Raw genomic sequence first — 25,513 nt, 5'->3', positions numbered from 1 at the left:
TGGAAAAGTGTGTGTGTGTGTGTGTGTGTGTGTGTGTGTGTGTGTGTGTGTGTGTGTGTTTGTGTGTGCTTATTAGTGATGTGATGTGATGTGCTAGGAGTGTGTGTGTGTGTATATATATATATATATATATATATATATATATATATATATATATATATATATATATATATATATATATATATACACATGAGAAAGAGAGAGAGAGGGAGAGGGAGAGGGGGACAGGAGAGAGAAGAGGCAGTGTGCATGCTAACCAAGTGTGTGTGTGCTGGTTGTAAAGCATATTTACAAGATGGCATTGTGTCAATGTGTTCTACAGGCCTGCATTGTGTTCCATGGGTCTGAGGGTGTAACGCTAATCAGTGTGCCTCCCTTTTGAAGAATGCAGTGAACTGGCCTGGTTTTGCATCTTAAAGCAGCCAAAAGGATATGAGCAGAATGTCCGAACTGGGCTGAATCACCTCAGAGGAGCCACACAGGTAAATCATTTTATTTTCAATACAATCTTTTTACTGTGATGGCTTTTCAACATAGACTAATCTGACTCTCTGCACTCTCACTAATCTGATCTCCTTGCTTGTTAAATATTTTTGTTATTCTAGAGATAAATGCTTTTAAATACATTTGTCAGGAACACAAGGTCATGTATTATAAGCTTCAGTCATAATTATGAACATTCAAATAGATGTATGGTTTTAGAAAATGTATCTGGATGGTAAGCTAGTGCTCTAGGATATTTTAGGCAGAATTGGGACACTAGCATTGGGAGTATCTTTACATCACCCCATCACCGATCTCTCACATCAGTCACGGTTACATAAGCAGACAGAGAGGGGCACATACACACACACACACACACACACACACACACACACAGGGTAGAGAGAAAGAGATGTCTGTCACCTAGTTGTCTGCCTCCACATTTGGTCCCTCAGTTGCCATAGCAACAGCCATTAGTCATCATAGTGGAAAATTTCATGTTTTCATCATGTAATCAGATGTTTCAGTATATATTTTCACCACTTAGATTTAAATAAGCATAAACTAGTCTACAATTGGATCCTTATTGCCCTGATTAATATGTTTTAAATGGCAATGATCCTTTTAACCCTAACTGATTCTCATTTTCTTAACAATCATTCCAGAAGACGTATCCCATTGGCAGAAAAAAATAAATCACTGGAATTGGGTTAAGAAACCAACTTATCATTAAAACCTAAAAAAAATATATTTTTCATTTAAACTTTCTGAAAAAAAGTAAAAAAACATTGTTGATCAGAGATCTTTCATAGACATGGTGAAGTAAAATTTGACAGTAAAGTCAAGATAGTGTTTAATAGTGGAATTAAGGGCCATTTTTAATCAGACTTTAATTGTGAAAGGCAGTTCAAGGAGCATGAGGTATCATCTTCTGAATTGGCCGACAACTTTTTTCAATACAAGACACACAATAAATGCATCTCTAGATGGAATTAAAAGTTGTTATATTGCATAAAGTCATTGGCAACATACCAGAATAAATGCATGATAAAAGTTCACTACACAAAGTATTACCAAAGAATGGGATATTGCAAGGAACTCCACAGATTCTGCACAAAGATGATGGTAGTTATTTGATAGATTTGTACTTGGGATCGGGTTGTGAACATCCTGCAGAAAGTGACTTGTTCTTTGAATTTATTGGAAACTCATCTTCATTGCTCCGCTGTAACACCTGCCTATATATTAAGGATGGCGAGTCATTCCAGCCTTCATAGCATATGGTGTCTTTCTCAAAAACATCTTGATCATTAACCTTAAAAATGTACAAATGAAGTAGCGATACTAATGGTTAGCAGGTTTATTCTACATCTGTTTGGTCTTGTTCCTACTCATGTCTGAGTAATCTTGAATATTCATTATGGTGTTATAGACAACAATAATAATAAAAAAATCTGTCTTATTTATATATATATATATATATATATATATATATATATATATATATATATATATATATATATATATATATGACACTGTGTTGTAATTAGGTTATTTCTGAGGGTTTTTTTTTATTTTTGGAAGTGGGATATTTTGCAAATGAGTGGGATATTTTGCAAATGGGGGGGGGGGGGGATCTCCTTCATCGTCACTAATGAAACGAACAGAGAAAATCTTATAAGTGCAGTTTGAACACTGATGTCATCTATCACATCTTTGCCACTGAAGCCTTCATGAATATTCATGTTATATCAAACGCCCCCAGCTCACTCCTGGCCACGTGATGCCAAAGACAAAAACCCACTCTCATATTTTCAAACACTTGACTGAGGAGATTTCGAGCCTGTTAGGCTGTATTTTCTTCTCTTTGTTCTGCTTTGCCAGTCTCCATCAGCATTCACAATCAGTGCCTTTGTTGCTTGGATGAGAGGGGACATTCTTCCAGAGGGATGATTTTTCTCGTCTCTGCAGGCCCTGGCACTGCACATGTCTGCCCCCGCACCGGCCTCTGTGCCAAGCTGGAGTCTCTTTCGAGCTGACAGACGCACACAAGCACTGCAGAAGGACAGGACATGTGCATGGTTCGTGAGTATGGATGATTTTATTTGTAATTTAGACATTATTAAGATAGATACAGATTTAGATACATAACTCATTGTCAGAAATCATTTTCATTAATTCATTCATACATCATGGACAACATGGCTTGATTGCAGTGCATCTCACACACACAATTTAATGCCATCCACTTACTGGGATGGTGTAGGTGGTAAAAAGAAACTGAAGAAAACAGAGGACACCCAAATAGATATGGGGAGAGTATGTACAGACAAGACTACAATCTCAGAATTTAATCTGGAGCCACTGGATCTGTGAGGTGGTAATGCTTCCTGTATTATTGTTATACTGACCTGTTACTCCTTTACCCTGTGTGTTACAGATCCTTGATACAATGGAAATGATCAGCTGATCAGCTGTCTGCATTTCCTCCTGAACATGTGTGAGTTCTCCATATGCATATTATTTAAGTTTTTAAGTTCCTTCTATCATGTTATTATGTACAGGTCTCGTTAAATGTACTCGGACCATGTGTCTCTAGACTGTTTTTCTCTTAACTATTACATTAAACTATAAATAACTATTTACCTTATTTTATACTATGTCCACTTAAATCTTTAGTCCAATTTGAAAATTATAGCAATTTAGTGAAGTAATGATAACCCTCTGAGACACATGTAGAACTACAACAATTTGCTGCTGTGTAAAATGTAAATAAAAGCATAATGCAATGACTTGCAAAAAACTGAGAAAATGTACCATTTTAAAGAAAGTATAATGTAATTTTGATTGAAAATTGATGGCTGCAACATGTCAACCCAAGTTGGTACAAGGCCATGTTAACACTGTGTAGCATTTGCTCTTTTCTTTTCTTTTCTTTTCTTTTCTTTTCTTTTCTTTTCTTTTCTTTTCTTTTCTTTTCCATTTGAAAACTGAGAAGACGAGTTGGTGGCATTTTGGGAGAGGAATGTTGTCCCATTTATGTCTAAAACAGGATTTTATTTGCTCAAAAGTCTTGAATCTTCTTTGTCATGATGCAAATTGGATATTCAAATTTCATGATGCAACAAATGTTTTCAATTGGTGAAAGTTTTGGACTGCAGGTAGGTCAGTTCAGAACTTGGACTCTACTACGTAGCCATGCTGTTGTAATAGATGCATGTGATTTAGACTTACCTTGCTGAAATATGCAAGACCTTCCCTGAAAAAGATATCATCTGGATGGAAGCATATGTTGTGCTGATGACAAGCCTGATGGTCTTTCTCTTCTCTTTAGTCTGGAGGATGCATCATTGATGGTTTCCAAGAAGAATTTCAAATTTTAGTTTGTCTAACAAGAGAACACTTTTCCACTTTGCCTCAGTCCATTTTAAATTAGCTTTAGCTCAGAGAAGACAGCAGCATTTCTGGATCATGTACACATATGGATTCTTTTTAGCATATTATGGCTTTATCCTGCATTTGGGATGACAGACAATCATTTCTGGAGGCAGTTCTGAGCCCATGCAGTGATTTCCATTATAGAATCATGCCTGTTTTTTAATGCATTACCCAAGGGGCTGAAGATCCAATGCACAGGCATACAAAGATTCAATACACATTATTGATTTTCTCCCTTTTCCATTGCCCACAGAGACTTTTTTGATGACATTATATACTATAGATAGTGAGATTTCTTTGCAATTTTCTTTTGTTTTGTTTTTGTAATTGCAACATTGATTAAATAATTTTCAAATTGTTCCACAATCTGTAGACAAAGTGTTTTCGCAGATGGGTAAACCTCCACCCATTTCTTCTTCTAAGAGACTCTTCTCTCTTTTTCTACTCTTTTTACTCCCAGTCAGGTTACTGACCTGTTGAAAACAGGGCATGTCTAAAGGTGTGCCATTTTTTCCTCATAACACCGAAAATACTCAAAGTACTCTTTACTGAGTTTGGTTTCACTAATAATAAACATACATTTGCATAAAGCATCCATATTTGTCCATGCCTATACTGATTAGAAAAAAATTTCAAAGTATTAATTAAAGGTACATTCAGAACAGATAAAAACGTGTAATTAAGTTGTGATTAATCGTGAATTAACCCTTGACAATCAAGCGATTAATCATCATTGATTTCATTAATCATTAATTAACAGTCTGCAGTAACATAATAAACGCTAAAATGTGGGCTTTCAATAATGCTAACGTTCTGAGATTTGGAATTTTAAGATGTAGAACAGTAAATACCTGTTTGTATTGAATAAACAAACATTTTTGCATGGTAATCTTATTTTTTGTTTATTTTTGTTTGCAGTGTCGAAGAACAGCTTCACTTTTAAATGATTTTGTCTTTAATCAGATAAACATATGGCTATTAAATATTGATTGTAATATTAATGTTTAAGTTAGTTTGTTTATTTTTAGACAGACCTTTTTTTTTTAAATGGAAAGGGGACAAAGTAAGGCACAGCAGCAATACATTCAAGGTTTCTTCAAGAAAAAAAAGATGTCAAAGACAGGTAGATGCAGTGCAGTGCAGTTGAGAACAAGTATTTTCTGTTCAATGTTTTTGTTTATAAAATGAGAGATGCGTTGTCCAGGCACTTGTGTAGAGCTATTTTTAAAGTATGCCTTTCCACTTCTGCTGGGGCACATGACTTTTCCCATGGGCCATCCTTGACTGGTTCTTGGTACCCCCTGTGCCACCCAATAAATAAATCCTAGAATCCTTTTCGGTAATTTTTCTAAAAAAGAGTTGCGGCCATAAAAATTCTAAATGACCAGGTCTTTTTATTAAAATGGTACATTTGCTCAGGTAAAACATTTGATATGTTTTCTATGTTTTATTGTGAATAAAATATGTTTTTGTGAGATTTGCAAATCATTACATTATGATTTTATTGACATTTTACTAAAATTACTAAACACCCTCCCACTCTGTTTTACTCTGTCTCTCTGTCTCTTTCTCTCTAGAAGGGCCATATGATAACAATATGCCCCTCATCATTAGCTGATGGCATGACATAAAGCAGGACTTGGACATGCCGAGGAGACGAGACGTCTTTGCGCTAGTCCTGATTGTGCTGCCATGGACTTTACTCATCAGTATGTGGCATCATGGTCCTGTCACTCCACAGCCCTTTTCACACAAGAGTAAATAAAGATTTAATCATCTCTCTCCAAATTGCCATAAGTTATGCAATCTTAAATAACATAAAAACGTATCTATATAATGACAAAACCAACTGTGCCTTTCATTACTAAGAAAAAACTATAATCAAGGCAAATGCAAGTTAAATTTCTGTGGTTTAAGAGGAATAAAATGGTCTATAAAGTGCAGTCATTGAAAATGAAAAATAAAGGTAGTAACAGCAACTCTGCATTACAGATGGTAGGCATGAAGTTGTCAACATGCAAAGAAATAACCCAAAAGAGAAATGCTTCACAGACAAGAACATCCTTCATGAACATGCATTTGGGCATCCCCTACCATGGTCCAAACTGCTCCCCACCATCTATGTCATCACGCCCACCTACACCCGAGCGGTGCAGAAAGCCGAGCTCACACGCCTTACCCACACCCTCCTGCATGTTCCGAACCTTCACTGGATTGTGGTGGAAGATTCTCCACGCAGGACACCACTCGTCACCAGACTGCTCAGGAGCTCCGGCCTAAATCACACGCACCTGAATGTGGAGACGCCGCGCCTTCAGCGTATGCGCAGGGAGACGAGGGGCAATCGTGTACCACGAGGAACAGCACAGAGGAATCTTGGGCTGCGCTGGATCAGAGAAAATCTTGGCCCTAAAGCCCGGCTTCAGGGGGTTGTGTATTTTGCTGATGATGACAACACTTACAGCCTGGATCTGTTTGAGGAGGTAATTAGATCAGAAATTTGTATGTTTGTTATGTAGTTGTTTATTAAGTATTATGTAATTATGTAACTATCCTTCCTGGAAGTGAATGAAAAATTAACCTAATGACTCTCAGACACAAGGCCAGATTTTTTTCCAGAGGTTAAAATGTTTGTTTGTTTTGTTTTTTTGCCCTTGATGTGTTTGTGCTTATTAGATGTCTTATTCTTCTTTCGGCTGCTACCATTAGGGGTCGCCACAGTGGATCATATGTCTCTATACTACTCTGTCTTCTACATCTGCCTCTTTCAAAACAACTACCTGCATGTCTTCCCTCACCACATCCATAAACCTCCTCTTTGGCCTTTCTCTTTTCCTCCTTCCTGGTGGCTCCATCCTCAACATTCTCCTACTGATATACCCCATGTCCCTCCTCTGCACATGTCCAAATCTCAATCAGGTCTCTTTTACTTTGTCTCCAAAACGTCCTACATGCTCTGTCTTTTTAATACACTCATTTCTACTCCTGTCCATCCTTGTCTCAGCATCTTCAGCTCTGCTACCTAAAGCTCAACCTCCTGTCTTTTACTCAATGTCACTGTCTCTAAACCATACAACATCACAGGTCTCATCACAGTCCTATAAACTTTCCCTTTCACTCTCGTAGATACCCTTCTCCACCCACTCCACCCTGCCTGCACTCTTTTCTTCACATCTCTAACACACTCTGCATTACTTTGCACTGTTGACCCCAGGTACCTAAACTCCTCCATCTTCACCACCTCTTCTCCCTGCAACTGCACCACTCCACTCCCTCTCATTCACACACATGTACTCTGTCTTACTCCGACTGACTTTCATTCCCCTTCTCTCCAGCGCATACCGCCACCTCTCCAGGCTCTTTTTAACCTGCTCCCTACTCTCACCAGAAATCACAATATCATCCACAAAACTCATAGTCCACAAAGACTCCTGTCTGACCTCGTCCTTCATCCGTCCTTATCTGTTTATTACCACTGCAAACAGGAAAGGGCTCAGAGCTGATTCCTGATGCAGTTCCACCTCCACCTTAAACCAATCTGTCGTTCCTACTGCACACTTCACTGCTGTCACACTGTCCTCATACATGTCCTGCACCACCCTCACATACTTCTCTGACACACCTGACTTCGTCGTACAATTTCACAAATCCTCTCTCTGTCGTACGCTTTCTCTAAATCCACAAACACACAATGCAACTCCTTCTGACCTTCTCTATACTTCTCCAGAAACATTCTCAAAGCAAATAATGCATCTTCCTTAACATGAAACCATACAGTTGCTCACAGATAGTTTCCTCTTCTCTCAGCCTGGCTTCCACTACTTTTTTCCATAACTTCATGGTGTGACTGATCAACTTTATTCCCCTGTAGTTACTGCAGGTCTGCACATCTCCCTTGTTCTTAAAAACCGGTACCAGCACACATCTCCATTCCTCAGGCATGCTCTTACATCTTGTTAAAACCTCAACTGCCATCTCTCCTAAACATCTCCATGCTTCTACCGGTATGTCTTCTGGTCCAACCGACTTCCTACTTTTCATCCTCTTAATAGCTGCTCTCACTTCCTCCTTACTAATCCTGTCTACTTCCTGCTTCACCATCTCCACACCATCCAACCTTTTCTCTCTCTCATTTTACTCATTAATCATCTGCTCAAAGCTCCCTCCATCTTCTCAACACACTCTCCTCACTAGTCAACACATTTCAATCTCCATCCTTTATTGCTCTAACTTGTAGCACATTCTTCCCAGCTCGGTCGCTCTGCCTGGCCAAACTGTACAAATCCTTTTCTCCTTCCTTAGTGTCAAACTTCTCATTCAGCACCTCATATCCTTGGCTTTTGCCACATCCCTCTTCACCTGCTTTCGCATCTCCTTGTACTCCTGCCTACTTTTCTCATCTCTCTGCCGATCCTAATCCTGTTTCGCCAACCTCTTTCTACTTATACTTTCCTGTATTTCCTCATTCCACCACCACGTCTCTTTGTCTTCCTTTCTCTTTGCAGCTTATTATATTATCTATATCCATTACCTTTTATACTTATTACTGACAACTTTTACGTTTTATATTTGAAGTTCTTTGGCTTTTTCCATGATAATGAATGACAAAGCTGTTTTACTGATGTGCAACCTCATATTTGCACCACAGGAAAACAGTTCTTGGGGCATGGGAGCGAATTATTTTCAAAAATCTAAGGATGTCAAGAAATTGTATAAAACTGTAATGAAATCAGCTATCATGCTAATACTTATTCAGTAGCCTACTGATTATCCATGTGTTTTTTCCCCCATAATTTAGATGCGTTCGACCAAGAAGGTCTCCGTTTGGCCCGTTGCCTTTGTTGGGGGCCTGCGTTACGAGTCGCCTAAAATCAACACCCACGGGAAAGTGTACGGCTGGAGCACCGTGTTCGACCCTCGGCGTCCATTTGCGATCGACATGGCAGGGTTTGCCATTAACCTCCAGCTCATCCTTAGTAAACCTCACGCCTATTTCAAGCTGAATGGAGTTAAAGGAGGATACCAGGAGAGCAGTTTGCTGGGGGAGCTGGTCACTCTCAGTGAGCTGGAACCCAAAGCTGATAACTGTACAAAGGTGAACTCATTAACATCCTTTTTTATTCAAATTATGTCAAATGTGTATAATGTATGTATAATAATAATTATTAATTATTAATAATTATTATATAATAATTATGTAATGTATAATTCTGCCATGATATCTACACCAATGCTGCTACTACTACTACAACAGCTACTGCTACTGCTGCTATAATATACTGCTGCTGCAACTACTTCTGCTACAGCTAATATTACTATTAATACTACTAATACTACTACTATTACTGCTGCTAATACTACAAATACTACTGTTGCTACTGCTAGTGATACTATTACTATCACTATTGCTAATACTACTACAAGTAAAAAGCTAAAAAGCCCCTTTAATAATATAGATTACAGTTAACTTACTATTTGACATGGGAGACACATCGATCTCTGCCATCACCCCTATCTCCATCCCCAACTTTGTCTTACTTTGTGTTATGTTGTCTGTGACATAAGAAAACCTGTTTTCACTATTTTCATTTTTTTTACACACACTTTTCGAATGAAAGCTACACTCAAACGCATGCTAAAAATGCTTACATGTGATTGATTTCTTTTGCAGGTGCTAGTGTGGCACACTCGGACTGAAAGACCTGTGCTAGTGAATGAAGGGAAAAAGGGCTTCACTGATTTCAACATGGAGATATAAATAAATCTTTCAATACCCGTCCCTTATTGTGCATCTTGGCACCTGATGTGGGACGTTGCAATAATGTTTTAAGATTAAAGTTGCACTGCACTGACTGGCATTGCACAAAGCCACGGAAAAAGAATAAACAGCTTACAAAGCACTACTGAACTTCCACTAAGCTTCACAAGCATTTTCCAGCCACCGTTTTTGGTATCTGGACAGATCTCTGTTTTCTCACACTGAGGATCAGCAGCAGAAGAAAAAGGCTGTTGTTCGGCGTGAGTCAGCTCTGAGCAATAGTTACATTATCATGGCGATTGTGCACGTCATCTTTACCCCCGAGATACACTGAGCCATTCAAGTCTAAATGACAAATACTTTTTTTTTTTTTTTTTTGTTTCCTTTTTTGTAGAATGCCCACTTTTGATTAAGCTATGTTTCTCTTGGGATAAATTCGCAACATGGGAACAGAAGCCCATGGATAAAATGTCAGTGTTTATGGAGTAATTTAACCTGGTGCACACACAGAAACCTTCACACACCACATGTAAAAAGTTTGGGGACATTTTACCATTTTTATTCTTAACTAAAAGCAGAAGTTTGCACAACTCCAGGAATAAAGGAACCATTTTAGACATCAGTGTGTTTAGTTTCTTCAGTATTGTACTTCTTACAATAACAAGAAATGGAAATTGTACATTAAGATATTGAGCATTTGAGAGCAATATAGCGCTTAGGGGCAGACAACATCATTATACTGATTTTGTTTTGTTTCTTGTGTGCGTTTAGTTGTTGCACATTCAATCCATGTATTATTTTTAAGAACTGTTATCAATGAATGGTATACAATGAAAAAATAATGTAATAGTGACGTAAATGTTTGTCCTACAATGACAATTATTAAGTCAGATTACAAATAATATCAAAATTGGAATTATTCCAAATAGTGTAATAGCAACTCAAATTTTTTGCCCTTTTTGTGGAATTGAGGGGAAAAATTTGATGGATGGATTTTAAATTTTTATATTATTATCAATAAGTCTATAACTTTATTATTTATAACTCTAAAACAAGATCAAAGAAATACCAATGCCCTACATGCTCTATATTTGGTCATCATTGTTGTCATATGACGATATTATACATAACTATTTTTAAAAACAAACTAAAAAAAAGGAAAACAATGACACACATGATGGAGACACGTGACTTGTACATTTCTCCTCATTCTATTTATCTCACAATAACAAAGTCTTTTTTCGATGAATGAATGCGGTATTTTCTTGTTTATATGCTTTTTGTCACAACAGTTTAAGGTATAAAAACATTTCGAAAAGCTATATCTTTGCAGGAGCCCCCTAACTTTCTGACCCCGAGAGCATGCTGTTGAAACCATGAGTGTGTGAAAACTTTATCAATCACTGATGTTTAAAAGGCATGTCTTAATTCTGTGATTTCTTTGCTATTTGCTTCCTAATGTGTATTTATTTTGAAAATGTTTGTGTATTCTCTTATTTCACTGTAGTTAAGATGGATAAGAGAAATCTGGCAATAAAAAAAACAACAACACTACCACAACTCCCAGTTGTCAAAACTTTATTATCAAATTAAAAATATCAAAAGATTAATATATAGTTTATAAATATAAATCAAATAAAAAAATTAAATAAAGAAATTACACTTATATTTCAATATTGCAAAAATAATAATCGTATAGATTTAGTTTGCATGTAATCACCGTACCCTTTGGGGTTTGGCCCTGTATCACTGGGTCCATCATGTGGTCACTGAATGTCGACGCTCATTCCCAGATCAGGACTGTTTTCAAACTGGAGTTTAAAGTCAGATTCCTCTTCCTCGAACACAATGACCTGAAATAAACCAGAAAAAGCAGTGAGACAAACATAAATTATGTCCATTTGATATCAAAAATGGCCCTTTTGTACCACAATAGAGTTCTTGCCCTAAACATGCTCCTCCAACTCTTACCCACAGTGGGAATTTTTGTAGCCAAAATACTTTGTTAAAATTGTTCATTTATCCTATAATTTAACAACACATTTCATAAAGAACAAATGTACAATGTGAGTTCAGCAAACATCAAAGCAGCATACACTAGGGAGATCAAAAGTAAAGAAAAAAATAGAACAAAATTGGAATGACAGACTAAAAAGACATCACAAAGTGAAATACTGAACAACACAGACACACAAATGTAAAAATATAAATAGATAAAATCTATATGCTCCTCATTCCACCTCACACTGATTTCCAAAAACAAGCAATTTTTATTTTATTTCTAATCCTGTCTTTGGTTTGTTACCTAATTGTGTTCCCCTGTTTTGTGTTACTTTGTGATTAGTTTGCTTATGTATAAGCTGATGGTTCTTTTTTCCTCTGTTATGTCTTCTCTAACATGCAGGAAGATGAGTGCAAGGGCAATCCACAATTCGTAACCAGGATTTGTTGGACAGGTAGACTTAAAAATTGCCCTTTTATCAGGAGAACTTGAGTTCCCCACAGTGCCAAAGCTATTTGTGAAAAAATGTGAAAAAAAAACCTGAAGCAAATAGGTTTAAACAAGGAAATTATGTAGTTCAAAAACGAATAAAGTACGCAGGGGTCAAAATCAGAAAACAGAGAAATGCGTGATCTACAATCTACAGACTGGCATAAGTCACATAACAGACAACTAATCTGGGTATAAGTGCATAATATTATCACTAAACATAGAACAGTTGAATGCAATGGATAACAGACAGGGGCAGAAATGGGAACAAAACCCATACAAAGAAATGTGCTAAAACAAAACCAAAAGCACATAGTGACTGTACAAGCTGTAATGACTGACTTGGTTGATTCCACTGTTGAGGAAAGGTCCTGGGATGTAGAGTGCCTGCTGGGGGCCCACGTGCCAATAACGTCCCACATTCTGGCTGTTGATAAAGATCACGCCTTTGCTCCAGCTCTGTAACAATACCACAAATGATTTCTGCCCTATTTACAGGATAAACACAATGCAGACGGGTCAGAAAGTATAATTTTACACTGGATCAGTGTACAAGTGCACATTTTGTCCTCAATGTTGATGTTAGAAGCGGGAAAAATGGGCAAGCATAAGCATTTGAGTGAGTTTGACAAGGGCCAAATTGTGATGGCTAGACGACTGGGTCAAAGCATCTCCTCTCTTGTGGGATGTTTCCAGTCTGCAGTGGTCAGTATCTATCAAAAGTGATCCAAGGAAAGAACAGTGGTGAACCAGCAACAGGGTCATGGGCAGCCAAGGCTTATTGATGCACGTGGGGAGCGAAGGCTGGGGGGGGGATCCTATTCAACAGATGAGCTTCTCAAGCTCAAATTGCTCAGGAAGATAATGTTGTTAATTTTTGACAGTTTAGGGCTCTTTTGGCAGCAAGAGAAGGACCAACACAATATTAGCCAGGTGGTCATAATGTTATGATTAATTGGTGGCCATAAATTTATGCCCTAATATTATTTTTTTTTAAATAAGTGTACTTGAACTTTAGCATATTTTACTCACAGGCATCTTAACGAATGTGTCACTTGGGTATCCATCCACAAAAAGTCTTCCCTGGAGAAATGCCGGAAAAATTGGCTTCTGAGGGAGAGACCTCCACGGAGCTCTATACAAACTAAATGGTGCAATTTGCTTAGAACGTGCTCAAACCAAATACTTACGCAAACTAATTCATGTAACATGTACAGACTCAAATTCAGATCAATATTTCACAAACCTGTCGATAAAGCTCTGGGTCATATCCAGGCTGTAAATTGTGAAGTCTCTAAGAGGCATGTTGTTCAGTAAAACGTCTCCGACAATCCCTAAAACCGAAGAACAAACAAAAAAAGAATCTTCTGGTAGTCTTATTGTAAAATAATAATTGTGAAAGCCATGTTATTAGATAGGTAGGTAGTAATACATATTTGGACCAAGTGTCATACAGAAACTTAAATCTGCATCTTGGTCATTTGTTTGGTCCACTACCTTTGCGCTGATTGTCCATTGCATAGCCGGAGTGCACTCTTCCGCAGTTTTCCAGCAGCAAACTCAACGTCCGAGCCTCCTACAAACACACGATAAAATTGTGATACAACAAGGAAACTTTCAGTCAAGTCTCACTAGTCTGTATTAGCACCTATGCCTGCAGAGTGTCCTGTAGAAACTTGAAACATGCTGTGAATCTAAACTGAGTTTAACTGACACATTAATCTGAAGGAGGTTTGTTTATAATGATGGCTGTGTTTCCTGAAAAAATAGCCATTCTCCATTCACAGTGCGGCTTCGATTAGAGATTAGACAGTGATTGCATTTCATTGTAACTGCAACACATTGAGGAAAGTGAAACGTAATGTGGCAAGGGATTCCATTCTATTAAATTCTAACACAACATAAAACAAAACAAAAAAAAACTTTTCAGTGCAACACGCTGTTCTTAGATCACGAGTCAAATGCGGTTTATCTGGCCTTCAGATAAAAATGTAAATAATAATAATGTTTTATGTTTGTCAATGTTTGATTATTACCCTATTGCAGTTTACACCACTCCTTTCAACCCAATGATTCGTCCTCACAGGCTGCTAAGGCTACTTTAATAACAAAACAATTAGGCATACTTTTCTATATCCCTAAAGCTTTCAGCTCATAAAAACACTTTTACATTAGTAAATAAATAAATCGTTAGTACCTTCCCATCAGAAACGGCTAACTCTTTATTCTTGTAGTCGAAAGTACCGATAAAACCTCTGTTGACAAACACCTGAAACATCATACGACCAATAAAAGAATATTAATATCAGAGTGCAACATTATTTTATTGTTATTAAATCTGCTTAGTTCTTACCAGAGCCCTGTCTCGAATGTTGTTTCCCGATTTTAAGAAGCCTCCGGTGGTGATGGTGGTCTCGTATAGTGTGTATCCGTATGCTTGTCCATTCTTGTTGTTTATGGGGAGATTCTCCATATTTACAGGACTCCTGGATTTAAAAGGCTTAAAAAAAAAAAAAGAAAAATGTATTTTATTACACTTTTTGACTTCTCGACTGTATGTAACTGTTTGTTGATTAAGAATGACAAAATGGCCTTTTATAGGTAATTATTAGTTGTTATTATATTTATAGTTTATTTATAAGTGTCTGGTATTTGCTGTGGGACTATGTATTCCAAAAGCCACTGCACCTCTTGGTTTATGTCACATAATTATTTGCACCTGTGTCCCATTTTAAGTAAAAATCACCTGTGATTATGTCAGACCTTGCGTTTTGCCAATTGTCTTGCTTTTGTCTTTCATGGTTTTTATCAGTCCTGCTCCATATTGTTTATCTTGTTCATGTGATTAGTCATTTTGTCATGTGTTCGTCATCTTATTCTGTGTCTGTCAATTAACATATTGCATAAAAAGTGATTTTGTGGCTTATTATTTATTATTGTTAATAAACTATAAACTAAATACTATAAACTAAGACCTTTTGATAGTAAAGGATAATGGAATCCTGTTTCTGAGTAATAAATATACCATATTGCATTATCCTACTATAATATAAAGGCCATTCACTGATCAGAAGGCCAGAGGGTGAAATGGATCAAATAACTTCACACCTCCTTTGTGAAAGGCAATGCGTCCCATAAAGAGAGGTGTCTGTACATGATGGCTGCCTCATAACTTTCCTTCCAGCGCAGAGCTGGCATTTCTGGTAGAGGATCACCTGAAAGACAACTTGCTCAAATCAGATCTTACTGAAAGACACACACAGAGACACACACAGAGACACACACACACACGCACACACACACACGCACACACACATTGAAGTATAGTGGATTAAAATTAATAGTTTGGCCAACATTTAAATGTACTTAATGCCCTCCGTGCTCATATGCATTCAATTATGGTTTGCCTGATTTGTCATTGAACCAGAGCTATAAAGCTAACATAGCTTACAATTAATGCAAGAAGAAATCCCTTTAGCTTCCAGTTTAGCACTATGGTTTCTGGTAGTCCACTGTATGACACTTATGTACAAAATGGACAAAAGGATTTCACAGCTAAAATAGGTCATGTTATTGTCGGTGTGGCCTGAAGAATATAAGGTTAGGCGAGAGAAGTGACTCAGATCATAATAGTCAATCAAAAATTTTGTTTTATTAAGTATCATTGGAAAACTGGAGGATATTTGCTCTTATTACTTGTTAAACAGTTAGGATTCGCGTTGCGAGTGTTTCCGAGTTTTTCCCCACCAGATGTCGCCACAATGTCACTCATCAGTTTCCCATTGTTTCTATTTGTATTCGATTCCCTTTGTGCATTGAAGTTCCCCCTTTGTCTCAGTTGTTTCTTTGCTTGGTTGATGTTGGTGATAAGTTATTGTTTTTGACTTTTTTTTTTTTTTACCTATAACCTGCTATTTCCTGAAAAGACTTTTTTTTTATTTGCCTTTCGAGATTTTCCCTTTCGAGATTTTTCTAATCCAAAACGCAAGAAAGAGACACCATAACATCAAAAACGAAGGCAAAAAAAATTAAACAAAGGGGGAACTTAAATATAAACAGGATGTGATTTGCAGCAAGTAAAAACAATGGAAAACTAATGAGGGACACAGCAACACAATGGCGACATCTGGTGGGAAAAACAGGTAAAAGAAAAACAAAAAGGGCAGAAGCCTTACAGGTCCCCCAAATCCTAAGAAAAACAAAATTGAAGAGGTGACTTTTAGACACCAAAGATGATTAATGTAATGGTATTGATGAATAGGGTGTATGGGAACACTACATACATTTTAATGTTTTCCAAACTGTTTCCTTAAACAAAAAAATGTTGTGTCACTTACTGCTATAACGACTAAAGAGTTCTCTCAGCAGGTGGTATTTTGGTGTATATTCACCGGCCTCGGACAAAGGCGCGTCATAATCTAAATAAATAAATAAATAAAGCATTAAAAAATAAATAAATCTATAGATGTCTATACACAAAATATGATCATTTGCAGGACAATTCTGTAGAAACTCAACTAAACTACGCTTAGGATAAGAGTCTAATTTATATATGTCTATTTATTACAAGTACACTGCTCCATACAAAACTAGTTTATATATTGCACTAACTGCTGATATTCTTATACACACTTTTTATATTGCATTGTCATTGTAAATTCGATAAGAGAGAAGAGATGTATGTCTGCACATATGGTGGCATTGACAATAAAAACCTTGAACCTTGTGGCTCAATACTGCTCTCTGGTGGTAAACTTGAGTAGTGCACGTCCATAAGGCTTACTACGAGAAACCATCTCTCTCTCTCCCTTCAAATAATCATAATTTGGATTAAAGAAATAGTTAAATTTTGTCAGGGTTTCCCGAAATCTTTATTATTATAAATGTATTACATTTTTATTTGACTTTGGACGTGTTCATTCATATTCAGTAAATTTCTGGGCACATTTGTCACGTTTTTTTTGGACGTGTCAGTCACTTTATGTTCTTAAAGAACTAGTGAAAAGAAGCTAGATAGTGTATTCTGTCCATTTTATTGCTCACATGTGTTATCTGTGATAGTAAAAAATACTAAAATATGACCTTTTTATCATATTTGATATTCTCTTATGACCGCATGAAGCCCTTGATCAAATGAGTTGGTCAGTGCAATGTTTGCTTATTTAAATGTTTGTATCCTTGGAAAGATTTCTTTTTACCATTTATGAACAGTGCAATATAAAAAGATACAAACCGTAGCTTGAAATTAGAGCTTTGTAAGAGGGCTTGGCCACGGCTCCGGACATGAAGCCGAAGTTTGTTCCTCCGTGGAACATGTGAAGGTTGATGGACATGCCGCGTCGCAAGACTTCTCGAACCACTCCAACCATGTCTAACAGTGAAGAGACACACTCACATTTAGATATTTAGTAATTACAGTATTTAGTAGTGCAAAACTTCCAGGCCACCACTAGCTTTGTTGTATTTAAAGAGTCTTTGAGAGAGACTGTCCTGAAGTTTTCTGAATTAATCTTCTTGTGTATTATGCCAGGCTTAACTAAAAGTTCTTCTTTTAGGTTTTGGTTGTATTTTTTTTCTTCATCTGTCCAGGTGATCCAATACTGCCTCTATAATATTCATATCTGGACTAAGATGTCAGAGTTTTATCAGCTGGTTCAAATATCTTTTAATATGATTCCACCAATTCAGACATCACCAACACCACTAAATGACTCTCCACCATGTTTCACTGAAGGCCACAAGCACTCATTCTTTCATCTCTATCTAACTCTTCTTCTCACATATTTTCGAAGATTGGGCCCAAAAATTTCAAACTTTAATTTATCACTCAATAACTGTTCTTCATTCTAACTGTTGTGAGATTAGCATACTTTAGCATTTTCATCTTGTTCCCCTTCTGAAAAAGTGGAGAACCAGGTTCCTGCTATTGCTCAAATCACACTGATTTGTTATTTTCAGGTTGTATTCTTCAAAAGAGAATAAAAATAATTTTATATGGTCTTCACATGATAATACACACAGAGACACACACACACACACACAGTTCCTCCCTGACAATGTCATGCCATGGGATGAACTGGTGCACCTGACTGCATCCCAGAAGCTCCTCACCCTACATTAGTACCGTAATTTCTGGACTATAAAGCGCACCCATACATAAGCTGCCACTGAATTTGACAAAGATTTTTATTTTTAACATAAATAAAGCACCTGTCTATAAGCCACAGGTGTCTACACTAATGTACTTTACACAGGTTTACACACGGTGTAACAGGAGAAATATGTTGCGCTTCCTTTAGGAGCATAGCTGTATTTTGGGAATAGCATGCCACTGCATATTTCCGCTATTACTGCGTGTGCAAGACGAGGATTATGTCCTTATTATTTTCTGATGCTCATTTCTAAGTTTCTTTTACTAACCCATAACGCTGTTGCCAAGAAAAATAAAAAAGCACGAGTTTTGGAAACCTGTCTGTGCTTATATGATTTCTGTTGCAACTGGAGTTAGTGAGCTTTCCCTTTACCCAGACTCAACGCGTTACAAAACGGCTTGTATCTAAACAGTAGCCTACCAAGAAAGTAATTGTTCACTGTCTTCCTCCTTCCTTTCACAACTATTTCTCTCGGGAGTTTATCTTTTGGCATCGTTGTGCGTTTAAAAAAAAAACTTTTTTTCTCCCTATGCCGTGCAGCTCAGAACACAGGTGAGGTGCGTTTTTTCGTTTCCATTCGGAAATTTCATTGGTCTAATGTTATGTCGCTCAATTGTTTGGCTTGAAGTTTGTGGAACCGGGAAAAACCCAGGAAAATTTCATAAATAAGACGCTTCGTTGATTAAGCCGCAGGGTTCAAAGCGTAGGAAAAAAGTAGCGGCTTATAGTCTGAAAAATACGGTACCTGATTTTACAAATTCCCTTTGTGGATAAATGAGCATAAATCTAGATAAGCACACTCCAAAATCTAGTAGAACATCTTCCCAGAGGATTTAAGGTTATTATAACAGCAAATGGGGACTAAAAGTGTAATAGGTTGTTTAAAAAGCAAATAGAAATCTTAATGCATAATTCTACAAAATATACCCTCTACAGGAAGGACGTGGTGCAGATCTCCCCAGCCATCGAATCGTCCGGTCCAGTACTCCGTAATTAGAACAGGACTGTTTGGCTGTTAATCAGTTAGATAATATGTATGAATTAAAACACTTGGTCCATGCTGTTAGAGGTAAATCAACAGCAGAGTGGTGTGAGGAAGTAGAGTTACTGAAAATAACTGAAATAGTTTAGTTTGTTTATTAATCATACATTTATCTGTTATAATTTAATGTTGAAGGAATTTCTTAAACAGTCATTTATTAATAAATGTACATCTAAAACATCCAATAAATCATGCACATTGCCTTGAAACTACAAAGCAAAAACACTTGACACTCCGTCCACAATGGTTACATTAAAATCTCTTTTAAGACATCATATCAGTGATTATATGATTTAAAAAACAATACTTTTTTAGCTATTATATAAAATGAACACTTTATGGTCAATTAAAATTAAGAATCAACCAATCTTTCAAATCTTTTGACCAATCAGTATAAAAGCAGTACTGTGATGCAAATTAGATTATTTGTATTGCATCTTCTGGAGGTCTGCTTGGGCAGTGTCCTGGTTACTAATGTTTCCTATAAAAAACCCATCAAAAGGAACTGAGATAAAAAGTCTTATTACCTGCACAGACTCCAAATACTTGATGTCTTCGTGATTTATTTTCCGTAGATTAAGAGTCCTGAGGACTGAGACAAGGGCAAAATATATTAACCGTAACTCATACACTAGAAAGTAATAATTCTGCTATATGAGACTGTTACAGATGTCTTATCAGTGGCTAACCTCCGCTAACTCCTCCATTCTTTAAGCCCTCATGGCTATCTGATGTGATGAGAAGCTCACTGATGCCCCTCGACTCAAGGGCCTGAAGGAAAAACAGCAAAAGCATTTGTATGGTTTGGATTATATTTAATATCTAAACAAAAAAATTATATTTCTCAGTAAACAAGTAACTAAAAGTACTTATATGCTCTTTTCGGTACACATAGGCATACTTTTTTTTAAATTCTCAGTGCTTTTATTCTGCTTTTCACATGCTTTTGTGTGATGAATTCACTTGCAATGCTTTTGGTCTCCTCTCTCCTCCCCCTAAGCCACTCATTTGTTTCTCTATTGTCTGCACCTGTTTTGTTTTATTGCCCTGTGTTTTTCATTTCTCTTTCCAAAGTCTTGCCAATCACATCATTCAACATTCAAACCTGTGCTGTTGTTATAAATTCAAATGAATATTGAATTCCTATCTTTAATGTTACCTGCCTGAGATTTGACCCACATTATGGACTTATTTCTGCGATTGCTCCTATTAAAAACACACCAAAGAAAAAGGGCCATATTTTTCTGTTTGTGCTGAATTGTAGCCTTAGTTCTAATGATGTATAGAGTTAAACAATGTTTTTTGCAAGCGAGTTAAAGTTTTGATGATCAAATGATGCAATGTATAAAATATATAGCTGAAGAGGGATAAATGATGGCGCTGGACAGACTAAAAGCGCTAAAGTGAGTTGCAGCACTAAGTAGAAATCAGCAATGGACAAATCTTACTGCACCACTATCAGTAGGCAGGACTCATTACTCATTATTAGTAGGCAAGAATTTCATTAGTAATAAACCTTGAATGAAAAATTTGAAATTGTTTTTTTCTTAAAGGGCCCTAAATGGGTCCTTCTGCTGCTCAGATTTAAACATTCCCTCAGAAAAGCTGTGTTTATCTGTACCTCTTTCAGAAATGACATATATTGCTTGTCCACTGCAAAAGATCCATATTCATGTTCCACTTGCATGGCGATGATGGGGCCGCCTTTCTTGAACTAAAACATCAAAATAAATAAAAAATTGCTTTCCTCATAAAACATGACGAAGCACTTTAATTTTTAAAATATTAAACCAATAAACCTGTAAAGGAATCATTTTGGGGATGAGCTTGTCCAGAAAAGCATCGACAGCCTGTGTGAAGCCAGCATACATTGTCCTTAGCTTCATTTTCCTGTCTTTTAACAGCCAACTGTGAGTGAAAGAGCAGAACACGGAGCATCAGATCAATCAAAACATCACTAAAAACTTGTTTTAAACATTATCACTACAATCCTTGCAAAGTTAATCTAACAATCCAGTAATTCGAGGATTTGTACATTGCAATTAATTTAGCATGTATTCAATGTGACTAGGTGACTTTCATATCAGACAACCAGTGGTGGACAAAGTACACACACCATTTACGTGAGTTAAAGTAGATATATACTTGGTAAAATATTACTCCAGTAAAAGTTTAATCTTTCACTTGAGTAAATGTACAAAAGTATTTGCCTTCAAATGTACTTAAGTATCCAAAGTACTATGATTTATGGCTATAATGTTCCTATAATCATTTTTCTCACAAGACTTTTGCTTAATCAACTCAGTTTATGTAAAAAAAAAGACTCTAATGTTACTCTAAGGACACCAATCAATTAATAGAATATTATTTATGAGTCAAACACTGATTGATATCTATTGAAATGATCATCGTGAAGTTAAAGTGCAGGTATCCCCAAATGCAAATACTTTAGTGAAGTACAGAAGCGTGAAAATGCTACTTAAGTACAGTAATGAATTGCATTTTATGTCTCAGTAGTTGAAAAGCCAAAGTGCTATAAATGCTGTATTATATAGTTTAGCCTGATTGGTCAGAAGAATAAAAAAAAGCAGGAGAGTTAAAACTAGAACTAGATGTAAAAAACATTCTTAGACATTGAACATCAAAATAATGTGTATTGGATAACGCTGAATATAATTTCTTGAAATAAATCAGGAGTCTCACCTGGGCAGTCCTCCGAGGTCCAGATCTGAGGAGACATACGGACCCGGGTGAAGAATAACCCAGAGACCCACATCAGCTGCCTGCTGAAGAAATGTCCTGAGGAACCAGGGGTGAACTTACAATGTGAAATACTACTCATTATTACTAATATATAAATATATATCTACTATATGAAATATACAGAATGTTCTGGACATTCTTTCTGTAGATAATGTTTGTATTAACAGGTGTTAGGTGTATTTAGGGCCGAACGCCCTGCCTGTTGTCATGGTGAAGCTGCAGTGGTTTAATTAGAGCGTGCTGATGTAATCGCTGTAGCGTTACTGACTCTTAAACCAGCGAGTGAATCTCCCACCTGACCGAAGCTGTCAGGGGAACGGCTACATAAATCGCCTGTGTCGTGGGTACTAAGAGATGTTTGGCATGATGTTAAGCGTTATAAGCTTTGATTTAAATCCATCCAGGAGTAATATACATGTGTTAAGCACATATTCGTGTTAAGCTCGCTCTCTTAACAAATACTGTCTAGGTTTCCTAGCACTAGTACACACTAGAGACAAAAGGTTCGGCGGCTCAGGTGTACACGGTATAAAAAATTTACCTTATGACAATCATCTTATATCACAATGTTACAGTTGAGAGCAAATGTGTGAATCCCCTTAGGACAAAATGTGTTTGTAAAGCTTTGGACATGTTTCATTATGGCACCCAATCAAAATGTTCCAAGCTTTTAATGATGGAAAATAAAACACAACATTATGTCATTCATTCATCATTGTAACTACTGGAAGTATTGTTTTGGTTCTATTGCACCACTGAAATGTGCTACCGCATGCTGAATTTTTAATCTGCTTAATGCTGTAAAAAGAAATGGCCACAAAAAGAATTCCTTAAAGTCGGCATTCTCCTTTTTTTCTATTGATTATTAAGACTTTAAAAAAACACCACACAGCTTGTCATATTCGAACGAAAACAAGGAAGCGAAAGCTCCTCGATCTTGGAGATGTTGAAAAACTTCAAGTTTCAATTTACAGTGTATTGTCCATCATACAAGTCTTTGTGAATGAACTCTTGCATTAGAAACGATTATGTACGTTGCCTGATTTGCCTTGTGGTTCAGATGATTGTCTTGGTACAGACAACATGCACAGCAGAATAATAGTGTTTTTCTTCATTTAGTGTAAAATCGATTTTTATATCTCTGCTATTCAAAAGAACCTTCGAAAGGGCAAACTTTTGCACCCAAATATATACATATATTGACATCTACATCTCTCTCTCTGTTTGAATCTCACTCTCTCTCTTTTCTACTGCGTGTTATGTTATTTGGTTTTCAAATTAGCGTATAAGTAATGCCTTTGTTTAGCTTTGTTCTATAGAACTGCATTTAGTGTTAAACTGCATATTTTAATATAATACTGCAGATGTTATAAACCACACCTTTGTCATGCCATTGTCTATATAACTGTACACTTCTTATACTGTAGACAATAAAACTGGTTTCATTGTCTTCACTCTATTCACTGGTGTAACCTCACACCTGTGTGCAGGACATTTTCCTACTTGCAGATGTTGTTTAAAGTCAAACAGATGAGTATGAAAATGTTCTTACTCCAAATCCAGACCTGCGCTGAACTGGAAGTTTCCTCTTTCAGGCTCGTGAAGGTTCCACGGCACGTACCTGAAACAAAGATGCAGATCAGGTTACTGACACCGTCCTCATGGCTTAGTTTTTTTAATGGTGTCCTGGGTGTGTCTGTGGTGTGTTCCACACATACGTGGTTAGAGTGTTGAGGCCACAAGCCTTCATCTTTAGCATGCGATCCTTCCAGTAGGCTCTAGGGACACGGAAATAATGAAGGGAGCCCCCAAGGATGCGGAATGGCTCTCCTCCGAGCATGAACTGCGAAGAGTTCACTTTTAATCCATGTTTCCTGCTGATCTTCACCTTCTCTGCTTGTCCACTAAAGCAAGAATCGGAGTTAATACAAGAACTTGTAGTTTGATTGTATCTATTCTGGGACCATTTATTTGATGTGTTTGTTCACAAGAACTGATCTGTAAAAACATAGCACATAGTTCTTCGTCCTCTTAGCGTTCTATGTTAAACCCAACAACAGTTTTCAGAGCAAAATTGCAGCAGAAAACCTGCAAATACAAAATGCTACATTTCCTACACGTAAACATTTGGTACGTTTACTATGTTCTATACTGATTAAAATATCGGTTTCTGAGATTTGCAAATCAGTGCATTCAGTTATTTATTTATTTTTTTTACATTTTACCCTGTGTCCCAACTTTGTTTTTGGAATTGGGGATGCATTTGTTAATATTTTGCTTATATTGCATTCTTTGTATAACTAAAGGCTCTTATCCCCAATTTTCTTTGTATGTTTCTGATTTGGCTCTAATAATATGGGCTCTTACTCTAATAAGGTTGTATATAGACTCCATTAGAGGTTCCACCATTTGAACAGCCAAAGAAAAAAGTGTTTTATATGGCTTTCTTTTGTATTTATTTGTTTGTGGAGTGTTCCTGATAATGCAGAACATCCAAAAAGGTGCAATAATAATAATAATAATAATAATAATAATAAAGTGAGATTCACACTTTCCAAGTCTTTCTCACCAGGTAAGGAGCAGAACCTAATCTCATCGTCTACTGAATATCTATCCAACTCAAGGTCTGATGCTTTGAAATGATTTTCCATGCTTGTAAAGAGTGATTAATGACCTCACCTTAGCCATTCTGTGGCTTTGAGTTACAGTTCAGATGGTTGTGGATTTAAATCCAAGCAATCTCATGATAGTGTTTATACTCTCATGATATACTTTATACTATAAACTATGTTACAGTTATAATGGTTTCTGTACAATTTACAATTTTGCCAAGGCTGCTGCCAGGAATTTACTGTACAATGTACAACCCATAGTGTAATAATAATAATAATAATAATAATAATAATAATAATAATATATTTATAATAATATTTACAATATTTAGAACTTAGAATCGCAATTGTGTAATGTACTAACATATTACTGAACCCAGCAGGCACACGAACAACTACATATTCACAAACAACATAAACTAAATATCTGTGTGTGTGTGTGTGTGTGTGTGTGTGTGTGTGTGTGTGTGTGTGTAATTGTCTTCCTTCTTTTTTTCTCTCACCTGAAGTGCCGGTAAATGATAATCCCGGTGATACTCAAAAGCAGCAGCACACACCGCCTCCTGTGCGCGCTCCTGACGTTTACCACCACCATCAGGATTAAAGTGATCAATTCTTTATAAAGACCAAATATTTTAGAAATGTATTTTTTTGCACGAAATGAAAAATCAGTTCCTTTATCCACGCCAGGATAAGCAAAAAAATAAAAAAGAAGAAGCCTCTTACATTACAATGTGTTGGTTTCTTAGAAACGCAGTGTGTTTTTTCGGGGGG

At 36.7% G+C, this 25,513-nt stretch overlaps 2 protein-coding genes across 4 annotated transcripts; one reads left to right on the top strand and one right to left on the bottom strand.

The window, feature by feature from the left end:
- The first annotated feature begins 247 nt into the window (after nucleotides 1-247).
- Nucleotides 248-10,827, top strand: b3gat1b (beta-1,3-glucuronyltransferase 1 (glucuronosyltransferase P) b). Of its 3 annotated transcripts, none has more exons than XM_046861877.1 (7): nucleotides 248-482; nucleotides 2,368-2,568; nucleotides 2,924-2,983; nucleotides 5,499-5,678; nucleotides 5,914-6,404; nucleotides 8,720-9,016; nucleotides 9,593-10,827. In XM_046861877.1, the coding sequence occupies exons 4-7, from the start codon at nucleotides 5,567-5,569 to the stop codon at nucleotides 9,677-9,679; spliced, it is 987 nt and encodes a 328-aa protein (XP_046717833.1). In that variant the 5' UTR covers nucleotides 248-482; nucleotides 2,368-2,568; nucleotides 2,924-2,983; nucleotides 5,499-5,566; the 3' UTR covers nucleotides 9,680-10,827. The 3 variants fall into 3 exon arrangements, with proteins under 3 accessions (XP_046717833.1, XP_046717831.1, XP_046717830.1); XM_046861875.1 differs by having other exon boundaries at nucleotides 249-482; nucleotides 2,455-2,564; XM_046861874.1 differs by having other exon boundaries at nucleotides 249-482; nucleotides 2,368-2,564.
- A 536-nt stretch (nucleotides 10,828-11,363) lies between these two features.
- On the bottom strand, nucleotides 11,364-25,509 carry LOC124393840 (beta-galactosidase-1-like protein 2). The gene is made up of 19 exons (XM_046861873.1): nucleotides 25,243-25,509; nucleotides 23,846-24,031; nucleotides 23,680-23,748; nucleotides 22,068-22,163; nucleotides 21,164-21,272; nucleotides 20,986-21,078; nucleotides 20,054-20,135; nucleotides 19,892-19,956; nucleotides 19,250-19,334; nucleotides 17,404-17,541; nucleotides 16,508-16,588; nucleotides 15,279-15,385; nucleotides 14,524-14,670; nucleotides 14,368-14,439; nucleotides 13,668-13,746; nucleotides 13,417-13,504; nucleotides 13,203-13,314; nucleotides 12,513-12,629; nucleotides 11,364-11,532 (listed from the first exon to the last, which is right to left on the bottom strand). The coding sequence occupies exons 1-19, from the start codon at nucleotides 25,332-25,334 to the stop codon at nucleotides 11,446-11,448; spliced, it is 1,905 nt and encodes a 634-aa protein (XP_046717829.1). The 5' UTR covers nucleotides 25,335-25,509; the 3' UTR covers nucleotides 11,364-11,445.
- Between the last annotated feature and the right edge of the window lie 4 nt (nucleotides 25,510-25,513).

Source organism: Silurus meridionalis, chromosome 11 (assembly GCF_014805685.1).
Source record: "Silurus meridionalis isolate SWU-2019-XX chromosome 11, ASM1480568v1, whole genome shotgun sequence".
NCBI classification, from domain to species: Eukaryota; Metazoa; Chordata; class Actinopteri; order Siluriformes; family Siluridae; genus Silurus; species Silurus meridionalis.
The sequence above is the reverse complement of the archived record's forward strand: the minus strand, read 5'-3'. Positions and strand labels throughout refer to the sequence as shown.

Coding starts and splice junctions, on each gene's coding strand:
- LOC124393840 (XM_046861873.1), bottom strand. CDS start 25,334: ATGGTGGTGGTAAACGTCAGGAGCGCGCACAGGAGGCGGTGTGTGCTG. Junction 24,032..25,242: donor ATCATTTACCGGCACTTCAG/GTGAGAGAAAAA, acceptor TTCTTGCTTTAG/TGGACAAGCAGAGAAGGTGA. Junction 14,671..15,278: donor CATTGCCTTTCACAAAGGAG/GTGTGAAGTTAT, acceptor TTTTTTTTTAAG/CCTTTTAAATCCAGGAGTCC.
- b3gat1b (XM_046861877.1), top strand. CDS start 5,567: ATGCCGAGGAGACGAGACGTCTTTGCGCTAGTCCTGATTGTGCTGCCA. Junction 6,405..8,719: donor GCCTGGATCTGTTTGAGGAG/GTAATTAGATCA, acceptor CCCATAATTTAG/ATGCGTTCGACCAAGAAGGT. Junction 9,017..9,592: donor AAGCTGATAACTGTACAAAG/GTGAACTCATTA, acceptor TTTCTTTTGCAG/GTGCTAGTGTGGCACACTCG.